The 20,685-nt window shown below is 38.0% G+C and overlaps 1 protein-coding gene across 1 annotated transcript; it reads left to right on the top strand.

Annotated features, from left to right (window-relative positions):
- The first annotated feature begins 352 nt into the window (after nucleotides 1–352).
- tars1 (threonyl-tRNA synthetase 1) lies at nucleotides 353–19,961 on the top strand. The gene is made up of 19 exons (XM_073860282.1): nucleotides 353–542; nucleotides 1,018–1,083; nucleotides 3,185–3,375; nucleotides 5,760–5,883; nucleotides 7,402–7,523; nucleotides 8,217–8,334; nucleotides 8,441–8,505; nucleotides 9,684–9,762; nucleotides 10,588–10,734; nucleotides 12,187–12,290; nucleotides 12,598–12,759; nucleotides 15,936–16,098; nucleotides 16,369–16,506; nucleotides 16,676–16,753; nucleotides 16,837–16,937; nucleotides 18,842–18,946; nucleotides 19,027–19,099; nucleotides 19,195–19,309; nucleotides 19,475–19,961. Exons 1-19 carry the CDS (start codon nucleotides 486–488, stop codon nucleotides 19,621–19,623), a joined length of 2,157 nt encoding a protein of 718 aa, XP_073716383.1. The 5' UTR covers nucleotides 353–485; the 3' UTR covers nucleotides 19,624–19,961.
- Nucleotides 19,962–20,685: the final 724 nt, after the last annotated feature.

Raw genomic sequence — 20,685 nt, 5'->3', positions numbered from 1 at the left:
TGTATAGGTAGTCTCTAAGGAGTTATTTGAAGGTTATTGTAGCATATTGTAGCTGTTCTTTGTTTTTATGACCACCAGGTGCCACTGGCGAGCATTGCTGTTGTTGTTTTTATTCAGATTTATAAACTTCGTATTGTCACAACTATGACCAAGCTTATGAAGTATATTATACCTGTCAATAAATTAATAAATATAAATAAATAATTAACTGAGACTTTTTCAATGAGCTTTTCGCGTTGCGTCATCTAACCGCGCCATCTAAAATGAATCGTTCTGCATGCCAATTGGTTTATTTCTACGTCAATCACAGCAAGCCACCAATCATAGACAGTATCTAAAAATTACAATATCGTTGCATCAGCATTGTCGTTTATACAGTATCCGGGAAGCGTGCATACCGGCGTTCTGAATAAGGAGACGCGTTATCAAACTGTAAATTGTTGGATCGTGACATTTGTTCGTCGCTGTGATATTGTCGTCTAACTATGGCGGATGAAAGCATGACCGAACAGATGAAGGATTTGCACGTGGGTGAGAAGAAGGTATGAAATGTGCATACGATAGTGGTTAGCCGAGTTGCTACAGTGCTCTGTATGCTGTCAAATACGAGATTTTCATGTCATTTAAGCAAGTTGAGTAATATGACAGAGTTATTATTATTTTAAATGGCCTACACTGTCAAAAGTAAAGGTACAAAGCTGTCACTGGGGCAGTACCCTTTTAAAAAAGGTCCTAATATGTACCATTTAGGTAAACATATGTATCTTTGAACTGCCAATATGTATATGCACTTTTGTGGTACAAAGGTTTACCTTTTTCAAAGGGTACTGTCCCAGTGACAACTTTTGTACTTTTATTTCTGAGTGTGTAGATATTTATGTTTCCATTTCAGTCAGGTTTGGTTTCTGTATCATATACATTGGGTGGAGTGACACGTTTTAAATCCACGTTGTTTGTTGACAGTTGACATTAACTTATGTCACACCCTTAACTTGACGTTACTCGTTTTTCTGTCAGCATGGCAAAGATGGTGGAAAGAAGAAAAGCAAGAATGCTGGTGGAGATGCCGGTGGCAGAACTGAGGTATGTGGTTTTATTTCATGGTTATTACAATGTGTGAAGGATTGCACACATCACCCTAATAATAAAACTGATAGAGCTAGCCTAACCACTGCATTCACTTTAATCACTCAAGGTGTTTTAGATTATAGATTTTAAGCATTATCTTTACAATTTTATCATAATCATGCTAACATATTGAACACACACACATCTTAAATAATTCAAAACATATTATTAGTAGTACACATCAGTGATAGACCAATATCAGCCAATATTTGGATGTTCTTTATTAATGGCAATGGCCGATAAATCTTTCTATTCTTTAAATAAGCTATTCATAATGAAAAGAAACTCAGATAAGACACTAAAGCCAACATTTGACAGACAGTAAACTGACCAATCATTATTCACGTTTTGACTTTTGCATTAATGCAAAGTTACACACAACAACATTGTCCTGCAGCAAAATCGTATTGAAACAGTAGCTTGATGTGTCAGATCTGTAGAACTCAAGCTAGGGACACAGATGTGATATGAAACTAGGTTGCAATAGTCTCTAGTTGCGTTTATATGGACAATTGTAATCGCTTTAAATGTTCAATCCGAAGAAAAATGTTAACAATTGATCGTATTGACAACTGAAACTGGGACGCTCTGCACATGTGCAGTCTTGACGGTTGGCAAACCCACTTAAAGGTGCATTTCCGCCACCTACTGGACTGGAGTGTGGAGCATATTCGCACATGCAATAACGTAGAATTGGCGTTATGATGCAAAGAATGCCAGTTTGTTTTGTTAAAGGAAACTTTGTCTTGTCAATCTTAAAATAATCTTATCTCTTTTCAATCTCCGTAAAGTGATACGAGACAGCGTTATCCGGTCAATACGTGATTTCTACTCTGATCCACAAATGCGTGTGGTTGGACTCACTTTCGCGGACGGTCTCTGCAGCACCACGTGAAGTCAAACGCGCTTTTTGGTAACACTTGATAATCAGCGAGGCACAAATAAACACGCACATCAGTCCGATCACGTTATTAAGTGTTCATATAAACGCTATGATGCCAGAATCCCAGATCAGAATGATTTCACAGATTACCAATTAACCTCTCACCGACTACATCACTTGCCCCCCCCACCGTTGTTTAGATTTTTTTTATAGTAACAAAGTCAACATTTTAGTTCAGATAGAGAGCAGAAACTACAACTAAAAACTGAAAGTGAGTCACTGCACAGATGAGAAGCAAGTGCCGTGCTGCACAGGCATTCATTAACTATTTGCCTCCCTCCCAACCTGGTAATACCGGTATTACTGGGTTTCTCATCACATCCGTCACATCCCTATGTGAAACAACTGAAAGTATTTTACCTTAGCAACAATGACAATCATGTCACTGGTAGTTTGAATTTCTGTACATTGTGTACTAAATTTGGCTGCAGGAGGTGCAATGATATTACGCAGCAGCCGAAAATAGTCCCCTTAGTAACTTTCAATGGCAGGGGGCTATTTTCGGGCAGTGCGTAATATCACTACGTCTGCTGCAGCCATGTTACGGCAGCAAAGTCCTTGATTATTACGCCAGAATGAGAGTATAGTTCATAGCCATATCTTCCTAGAAAATCGCAACTTTTAATTTTCTGTCGGTCTTAGTACACGATGTAACTGCAGAAGGGTCAAGTTTTAAATAGGAAAAATATCGACACTCTTTGGTTATTTTGTAGCGCGATGCTAATGGTCTAATCAGATTCAATGGATTGTGCTAAGCTATGCTAAAAGTGGGAGCGCCAGACCCGGAGATCAGGTGAATGGATTCCAAAACAGTAAAAATCAAATGTTTAACTCTAGGGGAGCTGGAAAATTAGCATATTTTTTTTTAAAAGTGGAATGTCCCTTTAATAAACTGTAGATTAGTCTTCAGATCAGAAGCTATAATTCATAGTAATCCTTTCAATCACAATACACAGTACACGTAATGATGTTGGAGTTGTGAGTTATTGTGCATGATACACGCAGGTGTCGTTGGCAAGAACACTTTAAAGCATAAATGTTCTGTAATGGTCATACAACTTGTGTTAGTCATTTCAACTTTATGCAATTGTTTTGTCTTTTAACCTGCCGTAGTTGAATCCAACACCACAGTACATTGAGGAACGTCTGTCCATTTATAACAAGCTGAAGGCAGAACATGATGCTCTTCTGGCTGAGAAAGCAGCGAAGGAGAGCAAGCCTATCAAGGTCACACTGCCTGACGGAAAAGTCATTGATGGCGAGTCCTGGAAGACCACGCCATACCAGGTTGCCTGTGGCATCAGGTTAGTGTTGCAATAAAACCTCACTATTGATATAAAGGGATTGTTAGCTATTGCCTATATTTAAAAAAAACTCCTAAGGCCTCCTTACATGGAAGTTGCTGTCATGTTTCTACAATAGCCCTAAACGAACAAACTGCTCTACAGAGTGCGTTTTTCCCTACGTTGTCTCAGACGATGACACGTTTGTCCAGTGGCAGCTACTGTAGCTCGTCATTGCGTTTCGAAATTGACGTTGGTTGCAATTTGCAATCTAGATGTCGCTTAAAACCCAACTGCACCAAATATGGCAGAATGTCAGTAATGTTAAATCTCACTGATCCTCTCTTGTTTGTTGACGCGTTTGTGTCTCAAGACTTAGGGCTGTAACGATATATCGCGTGTCCCATTAAAAAGGCCCGTCTAAAATTGAATCTGCATCGCTGCATCGCGATTCTGTGTTTCATGCACAGCTTGTGCGTGTACTATGGCGTTTTGGTCAGTAAGAAGTCCATAATCAATCTAAAATCATTATGAGTCTGAGTCGTTTATAACGTGCATTTGAAAAAGCAACACTCGTTAAACAAAACCATTCAAAATATTCTTTATTATCATGAAAATACCTGAAACAATTTGAAGAACAGCGATATACATGTTCCTGTAGACATTTCCTGGAATAGGAGCCGTTTCTCAATGTCAAGGAAGGATCCTCGGAAGCTAGAATTTTGAGGATGCTACGTCATCGACGTCCGTCGAAGGACTGTTCCAATGTCGAGGATCCTTGAAATTTCAGCCAAGGACTGAGTCCTTCGTTCGAGAAATATCCCATATACAGGAAAGGATGCAAATTTGTATCCTTCGCGCTCTTCACGCGCTGAAATCACCCACAATCCTATGCGCGCAGCACCGAAAGCACACCTTTCAATCACGCAATGACGCAATGACGTGCACTTTCTAGCCTGTTCCATTTAACATGTTCTCCGAATGCTTAAAAGGAGCCTCGCCTAGCCTCTAAAGGAAGTGACTTGAAAGGACTAGTCCTGCCAAGGAAGTATCCTTGACATTGAGAAACGGCTAGGGTTTGTAATGCTACTTCTTCTGTGGCACAAGTTGCGTTTCTGTACGAGTGCGCCACTGCGCCCCCTGGCTTTTGGATGTGGCGGCATTTCACCGTAATTCATTCAATTTCATTCATTCAGAAAACTGCGCATTTGCACGATAAATCGTTACAGCCCTATGTGAGATGCAATATTCATCGTAATCAACATATTGGTTTGCTTCAAAACACACTGGAGTCATTTGGGTTAATTCTTTGGTGAATATATGTGCTTTTTGGAGCTTCGCCATTGACCTCCATGATGGCATTTTAATACAAAATTGTGTTGAACTATTCCTTTAAAGATCCTAGTGTAATGCACTGTGAAAACAAGGTGAAACTACCTCTTGAACATGGCAAAAGAAGGTGACGTGTAATATAGCAGCGCTGTGGTTAAGCTTTAAGGTTTAAACAAATTAGATGTTGTAAGTAGTAGGGATGCTCATATCAGTTAATTTTCCCGACCGACAACCATAGCTTTTAAACCGAACATTAACCGTTTACTTATAAGATTTTAATATGAAATTGTCCTTGAGTAAAAATACAGTTGACGGTTGTCTGTGAATTAGTAAAAACAAAACATTTAATTTGAACGTGCAAACAGCAGCGACAGATCAACAACAGAACCAGGATTCATACATTATCAGATATTCACGCAACATTACCTTATTAAAAAGCATGCGATCGGTCCAGAGGATTAATATCCAAAGGGCAGACTGTCTCCGTTTCATCTACCACAGTGGTCATTTCTAAAGCAGGATGCTTTTCAGAAAGTTTTGGTTTTGCGTCGTCTTTCTCCGTTTGTGCAAAAAGAGCTAGATGTTTATGGTCAGGGTCAAAGGCCATCAGCGAACGTCTGTCCGGATGTGCGCCAGACGGACCACGTCATCTTGCACCCGTCTCCGTTCAGCTTCCAAACACGCATACAAATGATTTCTCATACAAATGATTACTTTATCAGACCGTCAGGGCAGCAATAATTTGTGTCATTTACAGGACATTCACAAATTAAAGATAGAAAAAGTGGCGAAATGTCTGTCGGCTCATGACGACACGCACCATGTATTAACAGATATTTTTTTATTATAACTGATAATGTTAATTGGTCATAAATTCTTACCTTCGGTTAACGGTTAAACGGTCAATGTGAACATCCCTAGTTGTAAGTCATATTTAATTAGATTTTTTTTGCTTGCTTTGAAATGGTAAAACTCACAAAGTATAATCTTTTATTGGCATAACAATAATATAATGGCATTTACAAATAACTGGTGAAATGCATAACTGAATTTTGTATTTGCTCTTTTAACAGCCAAGGCCTTGCTGATAACACTGTGATTTCCAAAGTGAACAATGAGGTGTGGGATCTGGACAGGCCCTTAGAGCAAGACTGCAGTATAGTGTTTCTCAAATTTGACGACGAAGAGGCACAAGCAGTAAGTTTGTGTGGTTTTAGTTCACATTTATGCTGATGTAAGTGTTTAGAAGACTAGTAATCTTCTAATAATAATAGACTTATGAAAAGAGAACATTATATTATATGAATTAAACTGGACAAATGCATTCTGAAGTACTACACAAATGAATTGCACATTATGGGGTGGTTTCCAGGACAAGGATTAGCTTAAGCTAGGACTAGGCCATATTAATTAGAAAATATATCTAGTTTTAACAAACATGCCTTACTAAAAACAATACTTTCATGCATTTTGAGGCAAAGAAAGTGTACTTATGTATTTTAATATATATCAGTGCAAGTTGTTTTGAGTTCTTACATTCATTTTACTCTAGGACTAGTCTAGCCCCTGTCCAGGAAACCGCCCCTGGCGGTGCCTCTGTTTGTAGGCCTTTGTCTTGTGTAGAATAAAAAAGACTGAAAATAAGTTTACTGTAATTGGGTGATTCTCACAAAAACTGTGAGAATTTTTAAGTTTTAAAAATGTCAAGCATGAAAATGTAAAAATTTACTTTTTTTCCCACCAGACATTGAAAAACAAAGTCTGGAGTAAATGGGAACATTAATTTAAAAACTTTTACTTATCATTTAACACTTTTTGTAACATAATTTAAAAAATTCGTCCTAAAAAATCTCATTACCGCAACAGTCAGAAAACATCAACACTGACATATTTTCAAAATGACATGACAAACCTGAAAGAACATAATTTGGAGATTCTGCACATGCATTTAAAATCAAAGTATTATGCTTCTATTAATTAAATTAACATTTAATAAGCATCTGTTGCGGTAATGATAATCAAAATGTCGTGTAAGCATTCTGACAAGACAATATTTCAAATTAACTTAAAAAAATGATCTTACCTGGTAGCCATCTTGAAGTAACTGGTCCATGTGCTTGGTCACTCAAAATCAAACTTTATTAAAATTCTGTATGTGTGCTTAAACTGTTCTCAAAAAGTGTTGCGGAGGATGAGAACATCAGGCATGGACACATCATTTTCCTAATTTTTCTTTTAAATTATTATACATGAATATTCAGTAAATATTTTTTCTGTCATCTAAAGTAGTCTAGCAAAACATCCATTTATTTTTTTCTTAATATTTTTGTGTTAATTTGATTAAATTATAACATAACGCATGTTCAAACACAGCCGGACACATTGCGGTAATGAGAATTTCAACAGAAAATGAGATAAAATTTCCAATTATAAATTCTTATGTTGAAATCACACATTGTGCAAGGTAGAACACAGTATTGTGTTAATTCTGATGCTTTTTAATGTTACTATATTACACATTTTAAAGCTAAAATCATTAGTGCCGTGGTGTTTCAGTGGTTTCGTGAGAATCACCCAATTATAAAACCGGTTTAGACGTCTAAACGTCTTCAGATAATCCTCCTAAACATTTCTTTATTGTGCTACTTGTCATATTGTGAACTTTATTATTATTACTATGTTATCCTGATTCTATACCATTTTGTTTTATATTAGGTTTATTGGCACTCCAGCGCTCATATAATGGGAGAGGCAATGGAGAGAGTCTATGGTGGCTGCCTTTGTTATGGACCCCCTATCGAGAATGGCTTTTACTATGACATGTTTCTAGAAAATGAGTAAGTCAAACCTATTTTCTTTTTTGTGTGCTGCTTTCTTAACACAACATCAGTAAATTTGAGGTCTTTAATAATCTGATACTATGCATGTCCATGGTCATCCATACAAATGCAAGTCTCTGTTTTCCATTTACTATCCATTGTTCAGACATGTGTGCCAGACCATGAAAGTCACATTAATTCATCTGTAGTCAGAAATTATGCTAAGTAGCTGTTGGAGAAATAAAACATTTTGTCCTTTTTGTTTAGTAGTAAGGATTTTTTTCATTCCTTTCAAAAATTACTTGACCTTTTGTTTGACCAGATTCTTTCAAATGGCTTTCGATAAGTTGGATGGAACATAATAAATGCATTAATTTTCTTGCTGAAAGTCAATTTATGCAAATTTTATTCAGTCTGATAATATCACTGTCAAGTTGTTCCTTGCTTTGTTTTGCTTTTTTACTTTCACTGTGTCAGGTCCAGAACAGGTAGTCTTGTAAAATTGCATTGCTTGCGTATGTCAGAGTGAGTCATAGAGGATGACAGTTTGTAAAGAAAGTTTCTTTAGCTTGAGGCACCTGTGATGAGTTGTTTGGCAATTATTTGCAATTCTAGGTGCTATTTAAGAGCATGCCTATGTTTATTAATATAACGAATGCACCCTTTTTTGTTCTTTTCCTCCTTTGTTTCTGTCTCTCTCATGGTTTTCAGAGGCGTATCAAGTAATGATTTCCCCTGTTTGGAGACTTTGTGTAAGAAGATCATCAAAGAGAAGCAGCCTTTCGAGAGGCTGGAGGTAAAGAAGGAGACTCTTCTGGAGATGTTTAAGGTAGGAGCTTCTTTTAAAGAGAAACATGAGCTCATTCTGTAAACAGGCCCCCTTAACACTCAAGTGTTTCAGACCAATAAAATCTGTCATGCTTTTTTGTTTCTAGTACAATAAGTTCAAGTGCAGAATCCTGAATGAGAAAGTTGCCACCCCAACAACTACAGTTTACAGGTTTGCATTTCCATTCCTTTGGTACCTTTTTATACAACATGATTATAAATCAGTAAATTGTTTCTTAAGAACAATTCGCCTAGTGGGTGTGTAAATGTGACTAAAATGCCAGGAAGATACCAGCTGTGGGCTCTTGCGAGTGTTTTTTTGTAGCTAAGTGCTTTGATAGCTTCTGTTTTGTTCATTAGTCGTTGTATGATGCGCTGGTTGGTTGCTGTGGTATTTGCCCTGCCCCTCCTCCACTGTGATTGGACAGCTGAGTAAGAAGTGACACTGAGTGCATTTACATGCACAGAATAAGCGGATAGCTATCAAAAATATGCTTATTATAGAAAATTTGCATTTTCGTGCATGCAAATCAATAAACCGGCTATGCAGAAAACTGTGATTTGTTTCTTGCAGGCAGTGACGTTATTGCCTATAGTAGAGGTCGGCCGATTAATTGGTCGATTTTTGGCATATTTTAAAAAAAATCGGCTTTGGACGATTTTGCTGCAAAATTAGGCCGATTAATAGGCAGGCGCATCTATGCGTTGTTGTAGAACTCGTGACGCTGCCTCTTGCTGCAAGCAGATGGCTCCCGTGTGTGTGCAGCCATGCCTTCACAAACAGCTTTAGTAAACGATGGCGGGTTCGCGCGAATTAAGCAGCCAGTACAACAGCGAGACGTGCTTATGTCTCGCGGTGCACTGTTCGTGCAAAGACGATTTTGAGGAGATTTCTCCTCAGCTCTTGTTTCTGAAGCAACAATCATGATACATATTCACGGACGTGTCGTTCAGGCAGTCATGTTATTTCAACACTTCCACAAGCCATTTTTCATATCCGCTGTCTACCAGACCCATACAGCAGCTTGTTTTGCAGTTTCTATTTAAAAGGTCTGCGATTCACCTACCTCTTTCATTGGCTATTGTGAAAGTAAGGATGTAATCATCCCAATTTAAAATCCTAATTCCAAACGTGTTTGATATGATTGAGGCGGTCTCGATTTGCTTGTGAGTACTTCGGGATGTGTAAGATTTGATCTGTAAACGTCACCCATTACATGATAATCTGAGGCGAACATAGGATTTGATCAAAGTCCTGGTCCCGATCTTCTCTCGGAAGGGGAAAATCAGGATAAATTCTGGTCGATAATCCTGTAGTGTTAGCCCGATTTAACACTAGTTCTTTTACAGGTGTGGTCCTTTGATCGACCTGTGCCGAGGGCCTCATGTAAGACATACAGGAAAGATCAAGGCCCTGAAAATCCACAAGGTACAGAACTGTGTTATGTGTCCTCAAAAAAACTTTTCATGAAAGACATGGACATTTCTGTAGTGAATGATGTCTTTACACTTATGTGTGCTTAGCTAGAAATTGCTCTTTGTGAGTGCAATCTCTAGAAAACTGATCTTTTTTATCCAGTTATATCAAAAGGCATTTGTCAAATATAGTAAAAAGTAGTTGGAGCTCTGAGACAATAGTTAACTAATATTAAAGGCATATCATGAAAATCTGACTTTTTCCATGTTTAAGTGCTATAATTGGGTCCCCAGTGCTTCTTTCAACCTAGAAAATAGGATAAAGAACAGCCCAGTAACTTGTTTTGTTTTGGTTAACCATTCTCTAAAAGGGGATCTTATTGTCATAATACCACCCCTTAGTTTGCACCGTCCAACCACAGCCCTGCCATTTAGTGCAGAGAGAGAGAGAGATAATTGACAGCACAATTGAGTTTTAATTTTAACAAACCACCATCATGACGATAATTTTTTTTGCATTTCATCAGCTTATTTGCATTTAAAAGGACACACCCCAAAACAGCACATTTTTGCTCACACCTGCAAAGTGGCAATTTTAACATGCTATAATCTTATGGTATTTTGAGCTAAAACTTCACATATGTACTCTGGGGACACCAAATATTTATTTTGCATCTTAAAAAAGTCTTGTGAATGTCCTTTTTAAATAAATTAATATTAAACATATTTTGAAATATGAATTAGTCTTAATATATAAGGTATTCTGTACTTGAAAGAAGCTGAGCTGTTGTGTAGATGTGAATATCTGACCTGATGTATATAATGTGCAATCCACAAGAATTCCTCCACATACTGGGAGGGTAAAGCTGATATGGAGACTCTACAAAGGATCTATGGCATCTCCTTCCCTGATCCCAAGATGCTAAAAGAGTGGGAGAAATTCCAGGAAGAAGCCAAAAACAGGGATCATCGCAAACTAGGAAGGGTATGTTTAGATGTGCATATGCGTCTAGTCAAAAGTTGTAGTAGTTACTTGTTATAGGAAAATATAGTGAATCACTTACTTCAAGATGACAAAATGGCAGTCTAATGTATATATGTGATTCTCATGAAATCCAGTGTCCATTCTCACGAAATCCGTGTCCAGCATCAGAATTTAAAAAAGCCCTTGAAGCCAATTTTTTTGCACATATAAGATTAAGGTCTGAACTTACCATAACCATTACTTTTAGAGGATTTAAAAAAAATCCTATAAAATTATTTACATTATCAAAAATTATCATTAACATGATATTACATTAAATATATGCATTTACAAACTCATGTTTCGGTAATGAAAACTAAAAATTTGTGTAGGTACTGTGACAAACAAAATTTCAACTTTTATCTGGAGTGAAAAATTAAGAACTGCTTACCTGGTAGCCATCTTGTGTGTCACAGTCAATTATGTCCCTTTCAACATTTCTTTTTTATTTTTAAATGTTAGTTTCTTGAGGGCTTAAACAATGATTGAAAATTGTTGCGGAGGATGAGAAAATTGGTCTTGAACACATTTATGTTCCTTATTATTGTCTCTACATTTATCAATGATCAGCAAATACCACATGTTTCTTTACTGTTAATGTTTATAGTATAACATGCACTAAAGCTTTTTATTTTTTAGATTTTTTATTTATAAATATTTCCATGTCAAAGAACCCAAATCCAGTCATGGACACGTTGCGGTAATGAAAATTTTCCCCTTAAATGTGAAAAAAATTGGTTTGTTGATGTCATTTGAAATCATGTACAAAATAGTACGTGAAGAGATGTTTGTAACTGTGTGCTTCTTATTTTGATACTCTTAGTTTTCATTTACTTTTTTATCAAAATGTTTCATGACACCTCACAAGTTTAATTTCGTGAGAATCACCCATATGCCCATCCAATTGAAGAAGTTATTGTACATAAACTGTAAATGGGGCGTAATATAAAGTACATACATCCTTATTAGAAGAGAATCAATATAAAGAGAAAGTAGCATTTAACAAATTGAACATTTGAGGGACCAAACTGCTCACAATTGAGGACATGGGGATGCCTTGGTGTGCTAGTGACTCAGGCAGCAAGCTGTCCTATATCTTGTTTGATGCACGTTTTAGGGAGTCTCGTTGGGGTGACTGAAAACGGGTCTGATAGTGTAGGTGGGCTGGAGAAGAGAGGATGGGGACTGAGCTCATAAAGAAGGCAGATGTCTATCTCCTTAATGTGCCATCTGTTCATAGGCACACTGATGGGTGCGCGGGGAGCGCTTTGTCACAACATGAGCGAGAGTGTTAATCAGCTATTTGTCCTAGTTTTTCTCTTTTGCTTGTTTGGACATTTTGTTTTTGTCTTTGTAGCTTGATTTTCTCACCTTTTAATGTTTCATAGTTTCTCTTTGCTTTTGTCTTTCCAGGAGCAAGACTTGTTTTTCTTCCATGATCTGAGCCCAGGTAGCTGTTTCTTTCTTCCTAAAGGAGCCTACATCTATAACACGCTGATCGAGTTTATTAGGAGTGAGTTTACCCACGTGGAATTCACATTGCATTCCTGCCATAGAGCAGATATCATACAATTAAGAAATTACAATACCTAACAAAACAAGGGGTGTGATTTGGAGCTAGGTTTGCACGGTGGTCTATTACATTATGCTAAGTTGCACTTTATGAATGTCATGGTTCGGTAGACCGTGTAATGGATAGGTTGGTCCACTCGAAGCACCCTGTTAACGATTGTGGGCCAACCAGTTGAATATTTATGTGGTGTTTTTATGGACTGTTTTTATTTTCTATTTGCTTACTGTGGCACATTTTATCACGCAGAGTGAATACAGGAAGAGGGGATTCCAGGAAGTGGTCACGCCAAACATCTACAACAGCAAACTGTGGCAAACCTCAGGGCACTGGCAACACTACAGCGAGAACATGTTTTCCTTTGAGGTGGAGAAGGAGATCTTTGCTCTCAAGCCCATGAACTGCCCTGGACACTGGTAGACAATCTTTCAATGTTTACTGAGTTTAAGCAATAGAAGAGATTTGGCTGATTTGTAATTATATCGAATACTTTGTGTACTTAAAGGTGCCATAGAATAAAAAACTGTATTTACAGAGGCATAGATGAATAATAAGAGCTCTGTACATGGTAATGATGTATCGTGAGCCTCAAACGCATTTTTTTCCTCATTTTTATGTAAACCTCATGCACGCAAAAGACACAGTCGGAATGTACGCCCCAACATTAAATTAAGTACAATGTTGTAGGGATGTCACGGTACCAAAAATCTAGTAGTCGGTACCAATACCACAAAAGGTACACGGTACTCGGTACCTAAGTCGGTACCACATTGTGTAAAAAAAGAACAATTATACTTAAACGTTAATTTTTTTTTAATTAAAACATTTCAACATTATAGAAAACTTTTAAGAGCTTCTGTTTAGGTTGTCTGTGTTAATGTTTGTTGACGTTTCTCCTGACTCTCTTGGTGTACATCCTTCTCTGGCCGATACTGTCAAAAAGAGAGAGAATAAGAAAGATATTTTATTAAACATACTGTCTGACAATGACTAATAAATCAGCTATGTCTACAGGTGCTAAGGTGCACTTATAAACACACGCACCACGTGCACACACACATACTCTGAATGCAAGCATTAGTTTAATATCACTCACATATTGTTGCAGGATGAAAATAGTTATTAAAAACCTATAACATTTTAATACTTATTTAATCCAGTGACATTAGGCTACATTTTGCTGACAGGATGGCTAAATGGCGATGCATGGTCGCCCATTTATAGATAGTTTATAACAGTAATTCTCAAAGTGTGGTCCGCCAAACCCCCCCAGTGGTCCGCCAAAAGATGACCTAAACTAGGCAAGTGTTTATACAATCGTCACTTATTTAAATAGATTTTTAATGCACTTGCAAAACTGTGATATCAGGCAAGAGCCTTTCAGTTTTAATAACGTAAAAATGGGCTCGGTGGCTAAACCAAAGAGGAGTCAAAAGAAAAGATCAAGCGTTAACTGAAAGCAGCTAAAATCCACAGATCTATTAGTTTTGTAATGTACTAGTTTTTGTTTCATGTGTAAAATCCCTGCAATTTCAGTAATTTTGGACATTAAGGGGAACATTTAATTGTTACAATAGTTACAACCATAGACTTCATATACCCACCACCTCAGTTTTAAACTAAGGGCTCTTTGGAATGACATTAAGTGGGACCTAGGCTGATATAGTATGTTTAATTGCAGTTTTTTTTACATGTGGAGTTTGTTGTTCATAATAAGCTGTAACTCATTTCACATTTACTTGTTGAAATTAAATAAAATTCATATAATAATTTCTGAACATAGCATTGCATTTGTGTTTAAAAAAAATAGTTTTTGACTTGAAACAGTTGCGTATTAAACTTAAATTTAGCTTATGCTTCATATTTTGTTGTTTTTTGGGGGCGTGTTAGAGTGGGATTCTGTTATGTGGTCCTCAGAAAAAATTTGGAAGATAAAGTGGTCCTTGGGCTGAAAAAGTTTGAGAAACACTGGTTTATAATGTTGCAAATACAGTGTCATTAACAAACAAATGATTTACACAAAACATTAACATCTAGCATAAAGTTAGTTGGTTACATGGCATTAATGCCAGCTGCCTCAAAAAAACATAATATAGGGTCTGGGTTTCAGTATAAAATTTAAGTTTTACAGTTTGTATATAATGTTAATATGAATTAAAACTTACCTTTTATTCTTTAAAGAGATCGGGGTGTCTGTCTTTCAAGAGCTTTGCCAAATTCTATGTTTGATAGCGACAAATTACTTTAGAGAGATTCCCGTGTGCACGTCTGAGGCGTTCTTCCTCTTGTGGAGCGTCAAATACACACGCGCGTATATGCTGCCCCCATCAGTACCGGAAGAGTATTGCAACCTCGGTACCTCCGGCACCAGAGATAGCAAGTACCGTCATGTTAAAAAAAATCTTAGTATCGACTTGGTACCGAAGTATCGGTTCTCGTGACATCCCTACAATGTTGTTACAATGCAAATAACAAAGTTGTGACGGCTGAGTTTGCGCTACATGCTAATTATTGCTATATGCTAGCGTTTAGGCTGAAGTAGGGTTGTGCCGATAGACAATAGTATCGTGCATCAATGATCGTCAGACATATGGCCGATAGTGGGCTTTCATAACGATAGTTGGTGATAGTTGTTATTATTATTATTATTATTATTATTATCATCATAGTTTCACATTAACATTCACATTGCGTGCTTTTTTCACATTTCACAGCTGAATTTAGGCAGAAAACACATTCGTGTTTGCTCTTTCTAACGAAACTAAATGATGTAATTACAAGAAAATATCAAAACGACGGTGAAAGACGGTGTTGCGGTGGACAAGTGTCCTAACCGGTGAGAGGGTGAAGCACCATGCATCACTTCTCATATGCACCTTGACTTGTAATGCGCGCTTCTTGGACTCTTGCTCAGGCTTGAACATGTGCAGCATGGACTTTTTGCACGTGAACTTGTAATGCGCACTCTTCCTTGTGCATGAGCTTATAATACGCGTGACAAACAAATAAAAAAATGGGTAAACTATTGCCCCGCCCCCCGATACAATCATGTATTTGCGATCTCACAGGCTGACAATAAGACGATCTCACAATGGGGCATATTACATAACACTAGGCTGAAGTTCTACTATTGACTTTACAGTAACGTTTTGCAAGTCCATGCTAAAAAAACACAAACTTATCACTCAGAAACATCTATTAACAATCTCCAACCAATTAGTTGTTCCTCAAAATCTGTGTTTTCGTCTGATACAGGCTCAAACATATAAGGTCTGTTTACTGATGTGAGCGCTTGGCATGAGCCCCAGAGCAGAGCTCAACATTATTATTCATGACCTTTCCAAATAGGGCAAAAATAGATCATTTTATTCAAAGGACTAATCCTAGGGTTGTAAATGGACATCTCAAAATGTTTCTGGATCATTTTTACACTTATGTAACAATAAAGTTACATACCTTCTATGTAAATATCAAAGAACAATTTAACACATTTTTTTTAGTGCATTCTTTGGCACCTTTAATGTAACAGGCATTGAGAATACAGTACACTACTCTTACAATAATAAAGTTTACCTTAATTCTCATTTCACAGTCTGATGTTTGACCATCGGCCACGCTCTTGGAGGGAACTACCTCTACGTCTGGCTGACTTTGGAGTCCTGCACCGCAATGAGCTGTCTGGAGCTTTGACTGGCCTGACCAGAGTCAGACGCTTCCAACAGGATGATGCTCACATCTTCTGCTCTATGGACCAGGTAAATGTCACTGTGGAACAGATGTTGTGTTCGAGGCAGTTCACATTTTGTGTCTTTTCACGTGCAAATGCATTACTGCGCACTCAAATTAGACGCAAAATGTGTCACTTTTTCCATCGTTTTGATCAAATTTAAGTACCCATCTTTTCAAATTAAATACATCATATAAATCTGTGATCAATATGGCTCATTGCAGCTTTAGCTTCTTTTAAATGGTATAGTCTAGGCTATTTATTTGGGTAATAATTCAATATTGTATTCATCGATCAGATTGAGTCAGAGATAAAGGGTTGTCTGGACTTCCTGCGTACAGTGTATGATGTGTTTGGCTTCACCTTCAAACTGAACCTCTCCACCAGGCCAGAGAAGTTCCTTGGAGAGCCTGAAGTGTGGGACCAGGCTGAGAAGGTATTACACGGAAACCAATAAATATACACGTCTCCTTAAAGCTTAAAAAATATTTAAAAATATTGATGTTGTTTAATACACTTCATTTTCTGTTTATGAAAACTGATGCACTGTATTTAATGTTTTGTGTCACTTATAAAAAGTCTCTATTCATTTCCTATGTATTTAGCAACTGGAGAACAGTCTGAATGAATTTGGTGAGAAGTGGGTTCTGAATCCTGGTGATGGAGCTTTCTATGGACCAAAGGTACAGACATACAAATACAGCATTTTATTCAAGTTGAATATTAAATTACTGTTTGCATTAAATTAGCTATTTTTGTGATTCAGATTGATATTCAGATCAAGGATGCCATTGGCAGATATCACCAATGTGCCACCATTCAGCTCGACTTCCAGTTGCCCATTCGTTTTAATCTCTCATTTGTAAGGTAAAATATTCACCTGTTTTTAAAGAGCATTAATCCAAACAAGAAAATTCTTACTTGTATGCTGTTTTATATGTGCAATACAAAAATAATAGTTGAGGAATCTACATACTTTTCTATGCTCATATTGACAATATCCAGTCACCATGAAAGTAGTTTGTCACTTATGCACTATATTCCATATTTGTATATAAAAGTACAATGCAATTAAATTAGACTAACTGTAATAAACTAAGTAGCCTACCTATTCAGTCCCTCCAGAAAACGTGATTATGCGATCGCATGATTCAATGCGTTATCAGCCAAAGTCTGCATATTTATACGGGGGCTGCATTTTTTCAAATACGCTGCACTTTCATCGCATAAATTGCAGATTTCCTTGCGCAAAATATGCGGGGCTTGCATGATTTCATAATCGTAGCAAAAAATCACTAGCCTTGCTCCGCCCTTCTACGTTCTTCCGCTTAATTTTCATTTCGCTTCAGAAGAACGTCTGGGACTGCTGTGTAGAGTTTTGTTTTCCCGGGAAAAAATCTGCAGGTCCAATCAGTGAACAGCGGGGAGTGGCTAAGAACGCAGACTTGGAGGTCGTGCCCGAGACTGAGCGACATACGTCACGACCAAGCGTTAGCGATTGGTTATGGCAGATTCAGAGTGACTCTGGGCAGATCCAATAGTTTTAAACTTCAACACGGAAGTAACGCTTTACAATGGAGCGTGGCCAGACTCTCTGTACAAATGAAATGAATGTTGCACCAGGCTAAAAAATCACAAATATCTTAGCAGAAAGTTGAAAAATGTTGCATTTACTTCACACAAGCGCAGCCATGTCCCCTGTTGCCATGGGAACATTATGAAGTGATGTAATTACGCAACCGCAGTTTTTGCACGTCTCCCGTAGTTTTTGCATGTTCCCCGCAGTTTTTGCACGTCCCACGCAGTTTTTGGATGTCCCCGCATATTTTGCGAACAAAGTTTTTGCACGTCCACGCATATTTTGCGAACACAGTTTCCGCACGTCCACGCAGTTTCCGCACGTCCACGCAGTTTCCGCACGTCCACGCAGTTTCCGCACGTCCACGCAGTTTCCGCACGTCCACGCAGTTTCCGCACGTCCACGCAGTTTCCGCACGTCCACGCAGTTTCCGCACGTCCACGCAGTTTCCGCACGTCCACGCAGTTTCCGCACGTCCACGCAGTTTCCGCACGTCCACGCAGTTTCCGCACGTCCACGCAGTTTATGTACGTCCCGCATATTTTGCGAACGCAGTTTTTGATCATCCCCGCAGTTTTTGCACATTCTCGCATATTTTGCGAACGCAGTTTTTGATCGTCTCCGCAGTTTTTGCGCATCCCCGCATATTTTGCAAACACAGTTTTTGCACGTCCAAGCAGTTTTTGCACGTCCAAGCAGTTTTTGCACGTCCAAGCAGTTTTTGCACGTCCAAGCAGTTTTTGCACGTCCAAGCCGTTTTTGCACATCCCCACATATTTTGCGAACGCAGTTTTTGATCGTCCCCGCAGTTTTTGCACGTCCAAGCAGTGTTTGCACATCCCTGCATATTTTGCGAACGCAGTTTTTGATCGTCCCCGCAGTTTTTGCACGTCCCACGCAGTTTCATTGCATAAAATTGCATAAACATCCGGCATATTCCATCGCATTTTTTAAGAAAACGTGCCGCAAGATCAAGGATTTTTGCCTGCAACAATCACAAAAACACTTAATTTTGCATTTTTCTGGAAGGACTGCCTATTGGTATGTTCAGCTTCAGATATTTATGTTCTGTTCCCAGTACAACAGTGACACTTGGTGGGCACACTTAATTATTACACTCTTAAATTTCACTGCAAAATTACTGAGCATGGTAGTTGCTGATCCTGTAACTCAAACCGTTTCTTCTCTTTAGCCATGATGGTGATGACAAGAAAAGACCAGTGATCATCCACAGAGCGATCCTGGGCTCAGTGGAACGCATGATAGCCATCCTGACTGAAAACTATGGGGGGAAATGGTAAGACTGAAGAGACTATCATCAGTTCATTCACACATCACATCACTGTTTTCTAAGGGTAACTGTTTTTTTTTCTTTAGGCCACTGTGGCTCTCTCCACGTCAGGTGATGGTTGTTCCAATTGGACCCACATGTGATGATTATGCCCAAAGAGTAAGTGCTGCTCACAATAGAGGATACAGTTTTTTTCTTTTGCCGACATAAAAAACAGATCATTGTTAGAAAACGCAATTACTTGTCAACCACAGGTACAGCAACAATTTCACACCGGAGGATTGATGACAGATGTGGATCTGGACCCAGGCTGCACACTGAACAAGAAGATCAGGAATGCACAGTTAGCTCAGTACAATTTCATTTTAGGTACTTTTGTTTATACATTTTTATCAGATTAATCTCAACTGTGATGGGTAGTTTTAGATTTGAATTAAATCTGTTTGTTGCTTTAACTGCATTAGCAAAACAATTAAATGACCTTCACAGTAGAATTATCTTGAGTAATTGTGACACTAACTTATGTTTTGACAGTGGTTGGTGAAAAGGAAAAGACCAGTGAAACGGTGAACGTGAGGACCCGTGACAACAAGGTGCACGGAGAGAGGAGTTTGAATGACTGCATGCAGCGTCTCCAAGAGCTGAAGGCATCGAGATCCCGAAACGCAGAGGAGGAATTCTGAGCGACCCAAGTCATCCTTTATATGCCAGCTCAGGACACTGGGTTACATTGGGTGTGGTCTTATAGCAAATGATCAATGTCCATTCAAATGGATCTATATAATTCATGTATTCTCATTTTAAATCTGTTACAAAATTTTAATGAAATGAATAATTTTGTATGGAATGGGTACTGTACTGCTTTCAAAAACAATGACTAACTGTACCTTAATGTTCATTGTCAGATCAAATGTCCTTATGTCCTTTTTTTGTCAAAATTTGAGTTTGGGTAAATGACAATTATGACTTATATCTGATCAAATGTCTGTTGCAAATAAAACAAAAATGTATCTTTTCACTCGTCTCTAGGAATGATGTGTAATCGCAGGTCAATTTGATTCATTACACAATTTTGTTGCAGCATAGAGGCATGTCACACAGCACATATGACACACAATTCACAATAAAATTAAATGTTTACTTGTATTTTAAAGCTTACAGCTGAAGGGACTTATGAATGTTTAAACAGAGTTGTTTACTAATAAGAAGTTTAATGGCAGAGGGGAGGAGGGCAAACTCATCATACATGGGAGGGGAGTGGGGTGTGGGAATTCCCAAAAACTTTCCACTTTTTTTCCAAAACCTGTCAGAGATATAGGGCCATTGTTGGGTAAATCAACACAAATATTTAAAAAAGTGTCTTCACTTTTATTGTGAATCCAGATTTCAAGCTGTACTGGCTAAAACATGCGACCGGTTGTACTCGTAGTAGTTGGCAGCTTGTTTACAAGCATTGGGTCATACGCATGTTTACTTTCAGTTTCATTCTTTTAAACAGATGATTTACAAGAAATCGCGTGAGTAGTGATCGTGGACCTAAACTTTCATTTACGTCGTGAGTAGTAAACGAAGAGGACACGCATACCTTTACGGACAAATCTTTGGCTTTACGTTTATATTTTTAATGAATTAGCGAAATAAATTTGCCTTTGGTCGTTTTTCCGTGGCGGCCGGTAGTTTTCACAGCTGATCTGCAGTATGTTTAGTGACAAACTATAAACGGATACAACGTTCAACAAAGGCAT

Source organism: Misgurnus anguillicaudatus, chromosome 22 (assembly GCF_027580225.2).
Source record: "Misgurnus anguillicaudatus chromosome 22, ASM2758022v2, whole genome shotgun sequence".
NCBI lineage: Eukaryota > Metazoa > Chordata > Actinopteri > Cypriniformes > Cobitidae > Misgurnus > Misgurnus anguillicaudatus.
This window is presented reverse-complemented; position numbering and strand designations above follow the sequence as displayed.

Bases quoted from the DNA above. Each gene is read 5' to 3' on its own strand.
- tars1 (XM_073860282.1), top strand. From the start codon at position 486: ATGGCGGATGAAAGCATGACCGAACAGATGAAGGATTTGCACGTGGGT. The intron at 3,376-5,759 runs GTTAGTGTTGCA...CTCTTTTAACAG, and splicing joins CAGGTTGCCTGTGGCATCAG to CCAAGGCCTTGCTGATAACA. The intron at 16,754-16,836 runs GTACAGACATAC...TTTGTGATTCAG, and splicing joins GAGCTTTCTATGGACCAAAG to ATTGATATTCAGATCAAGGA.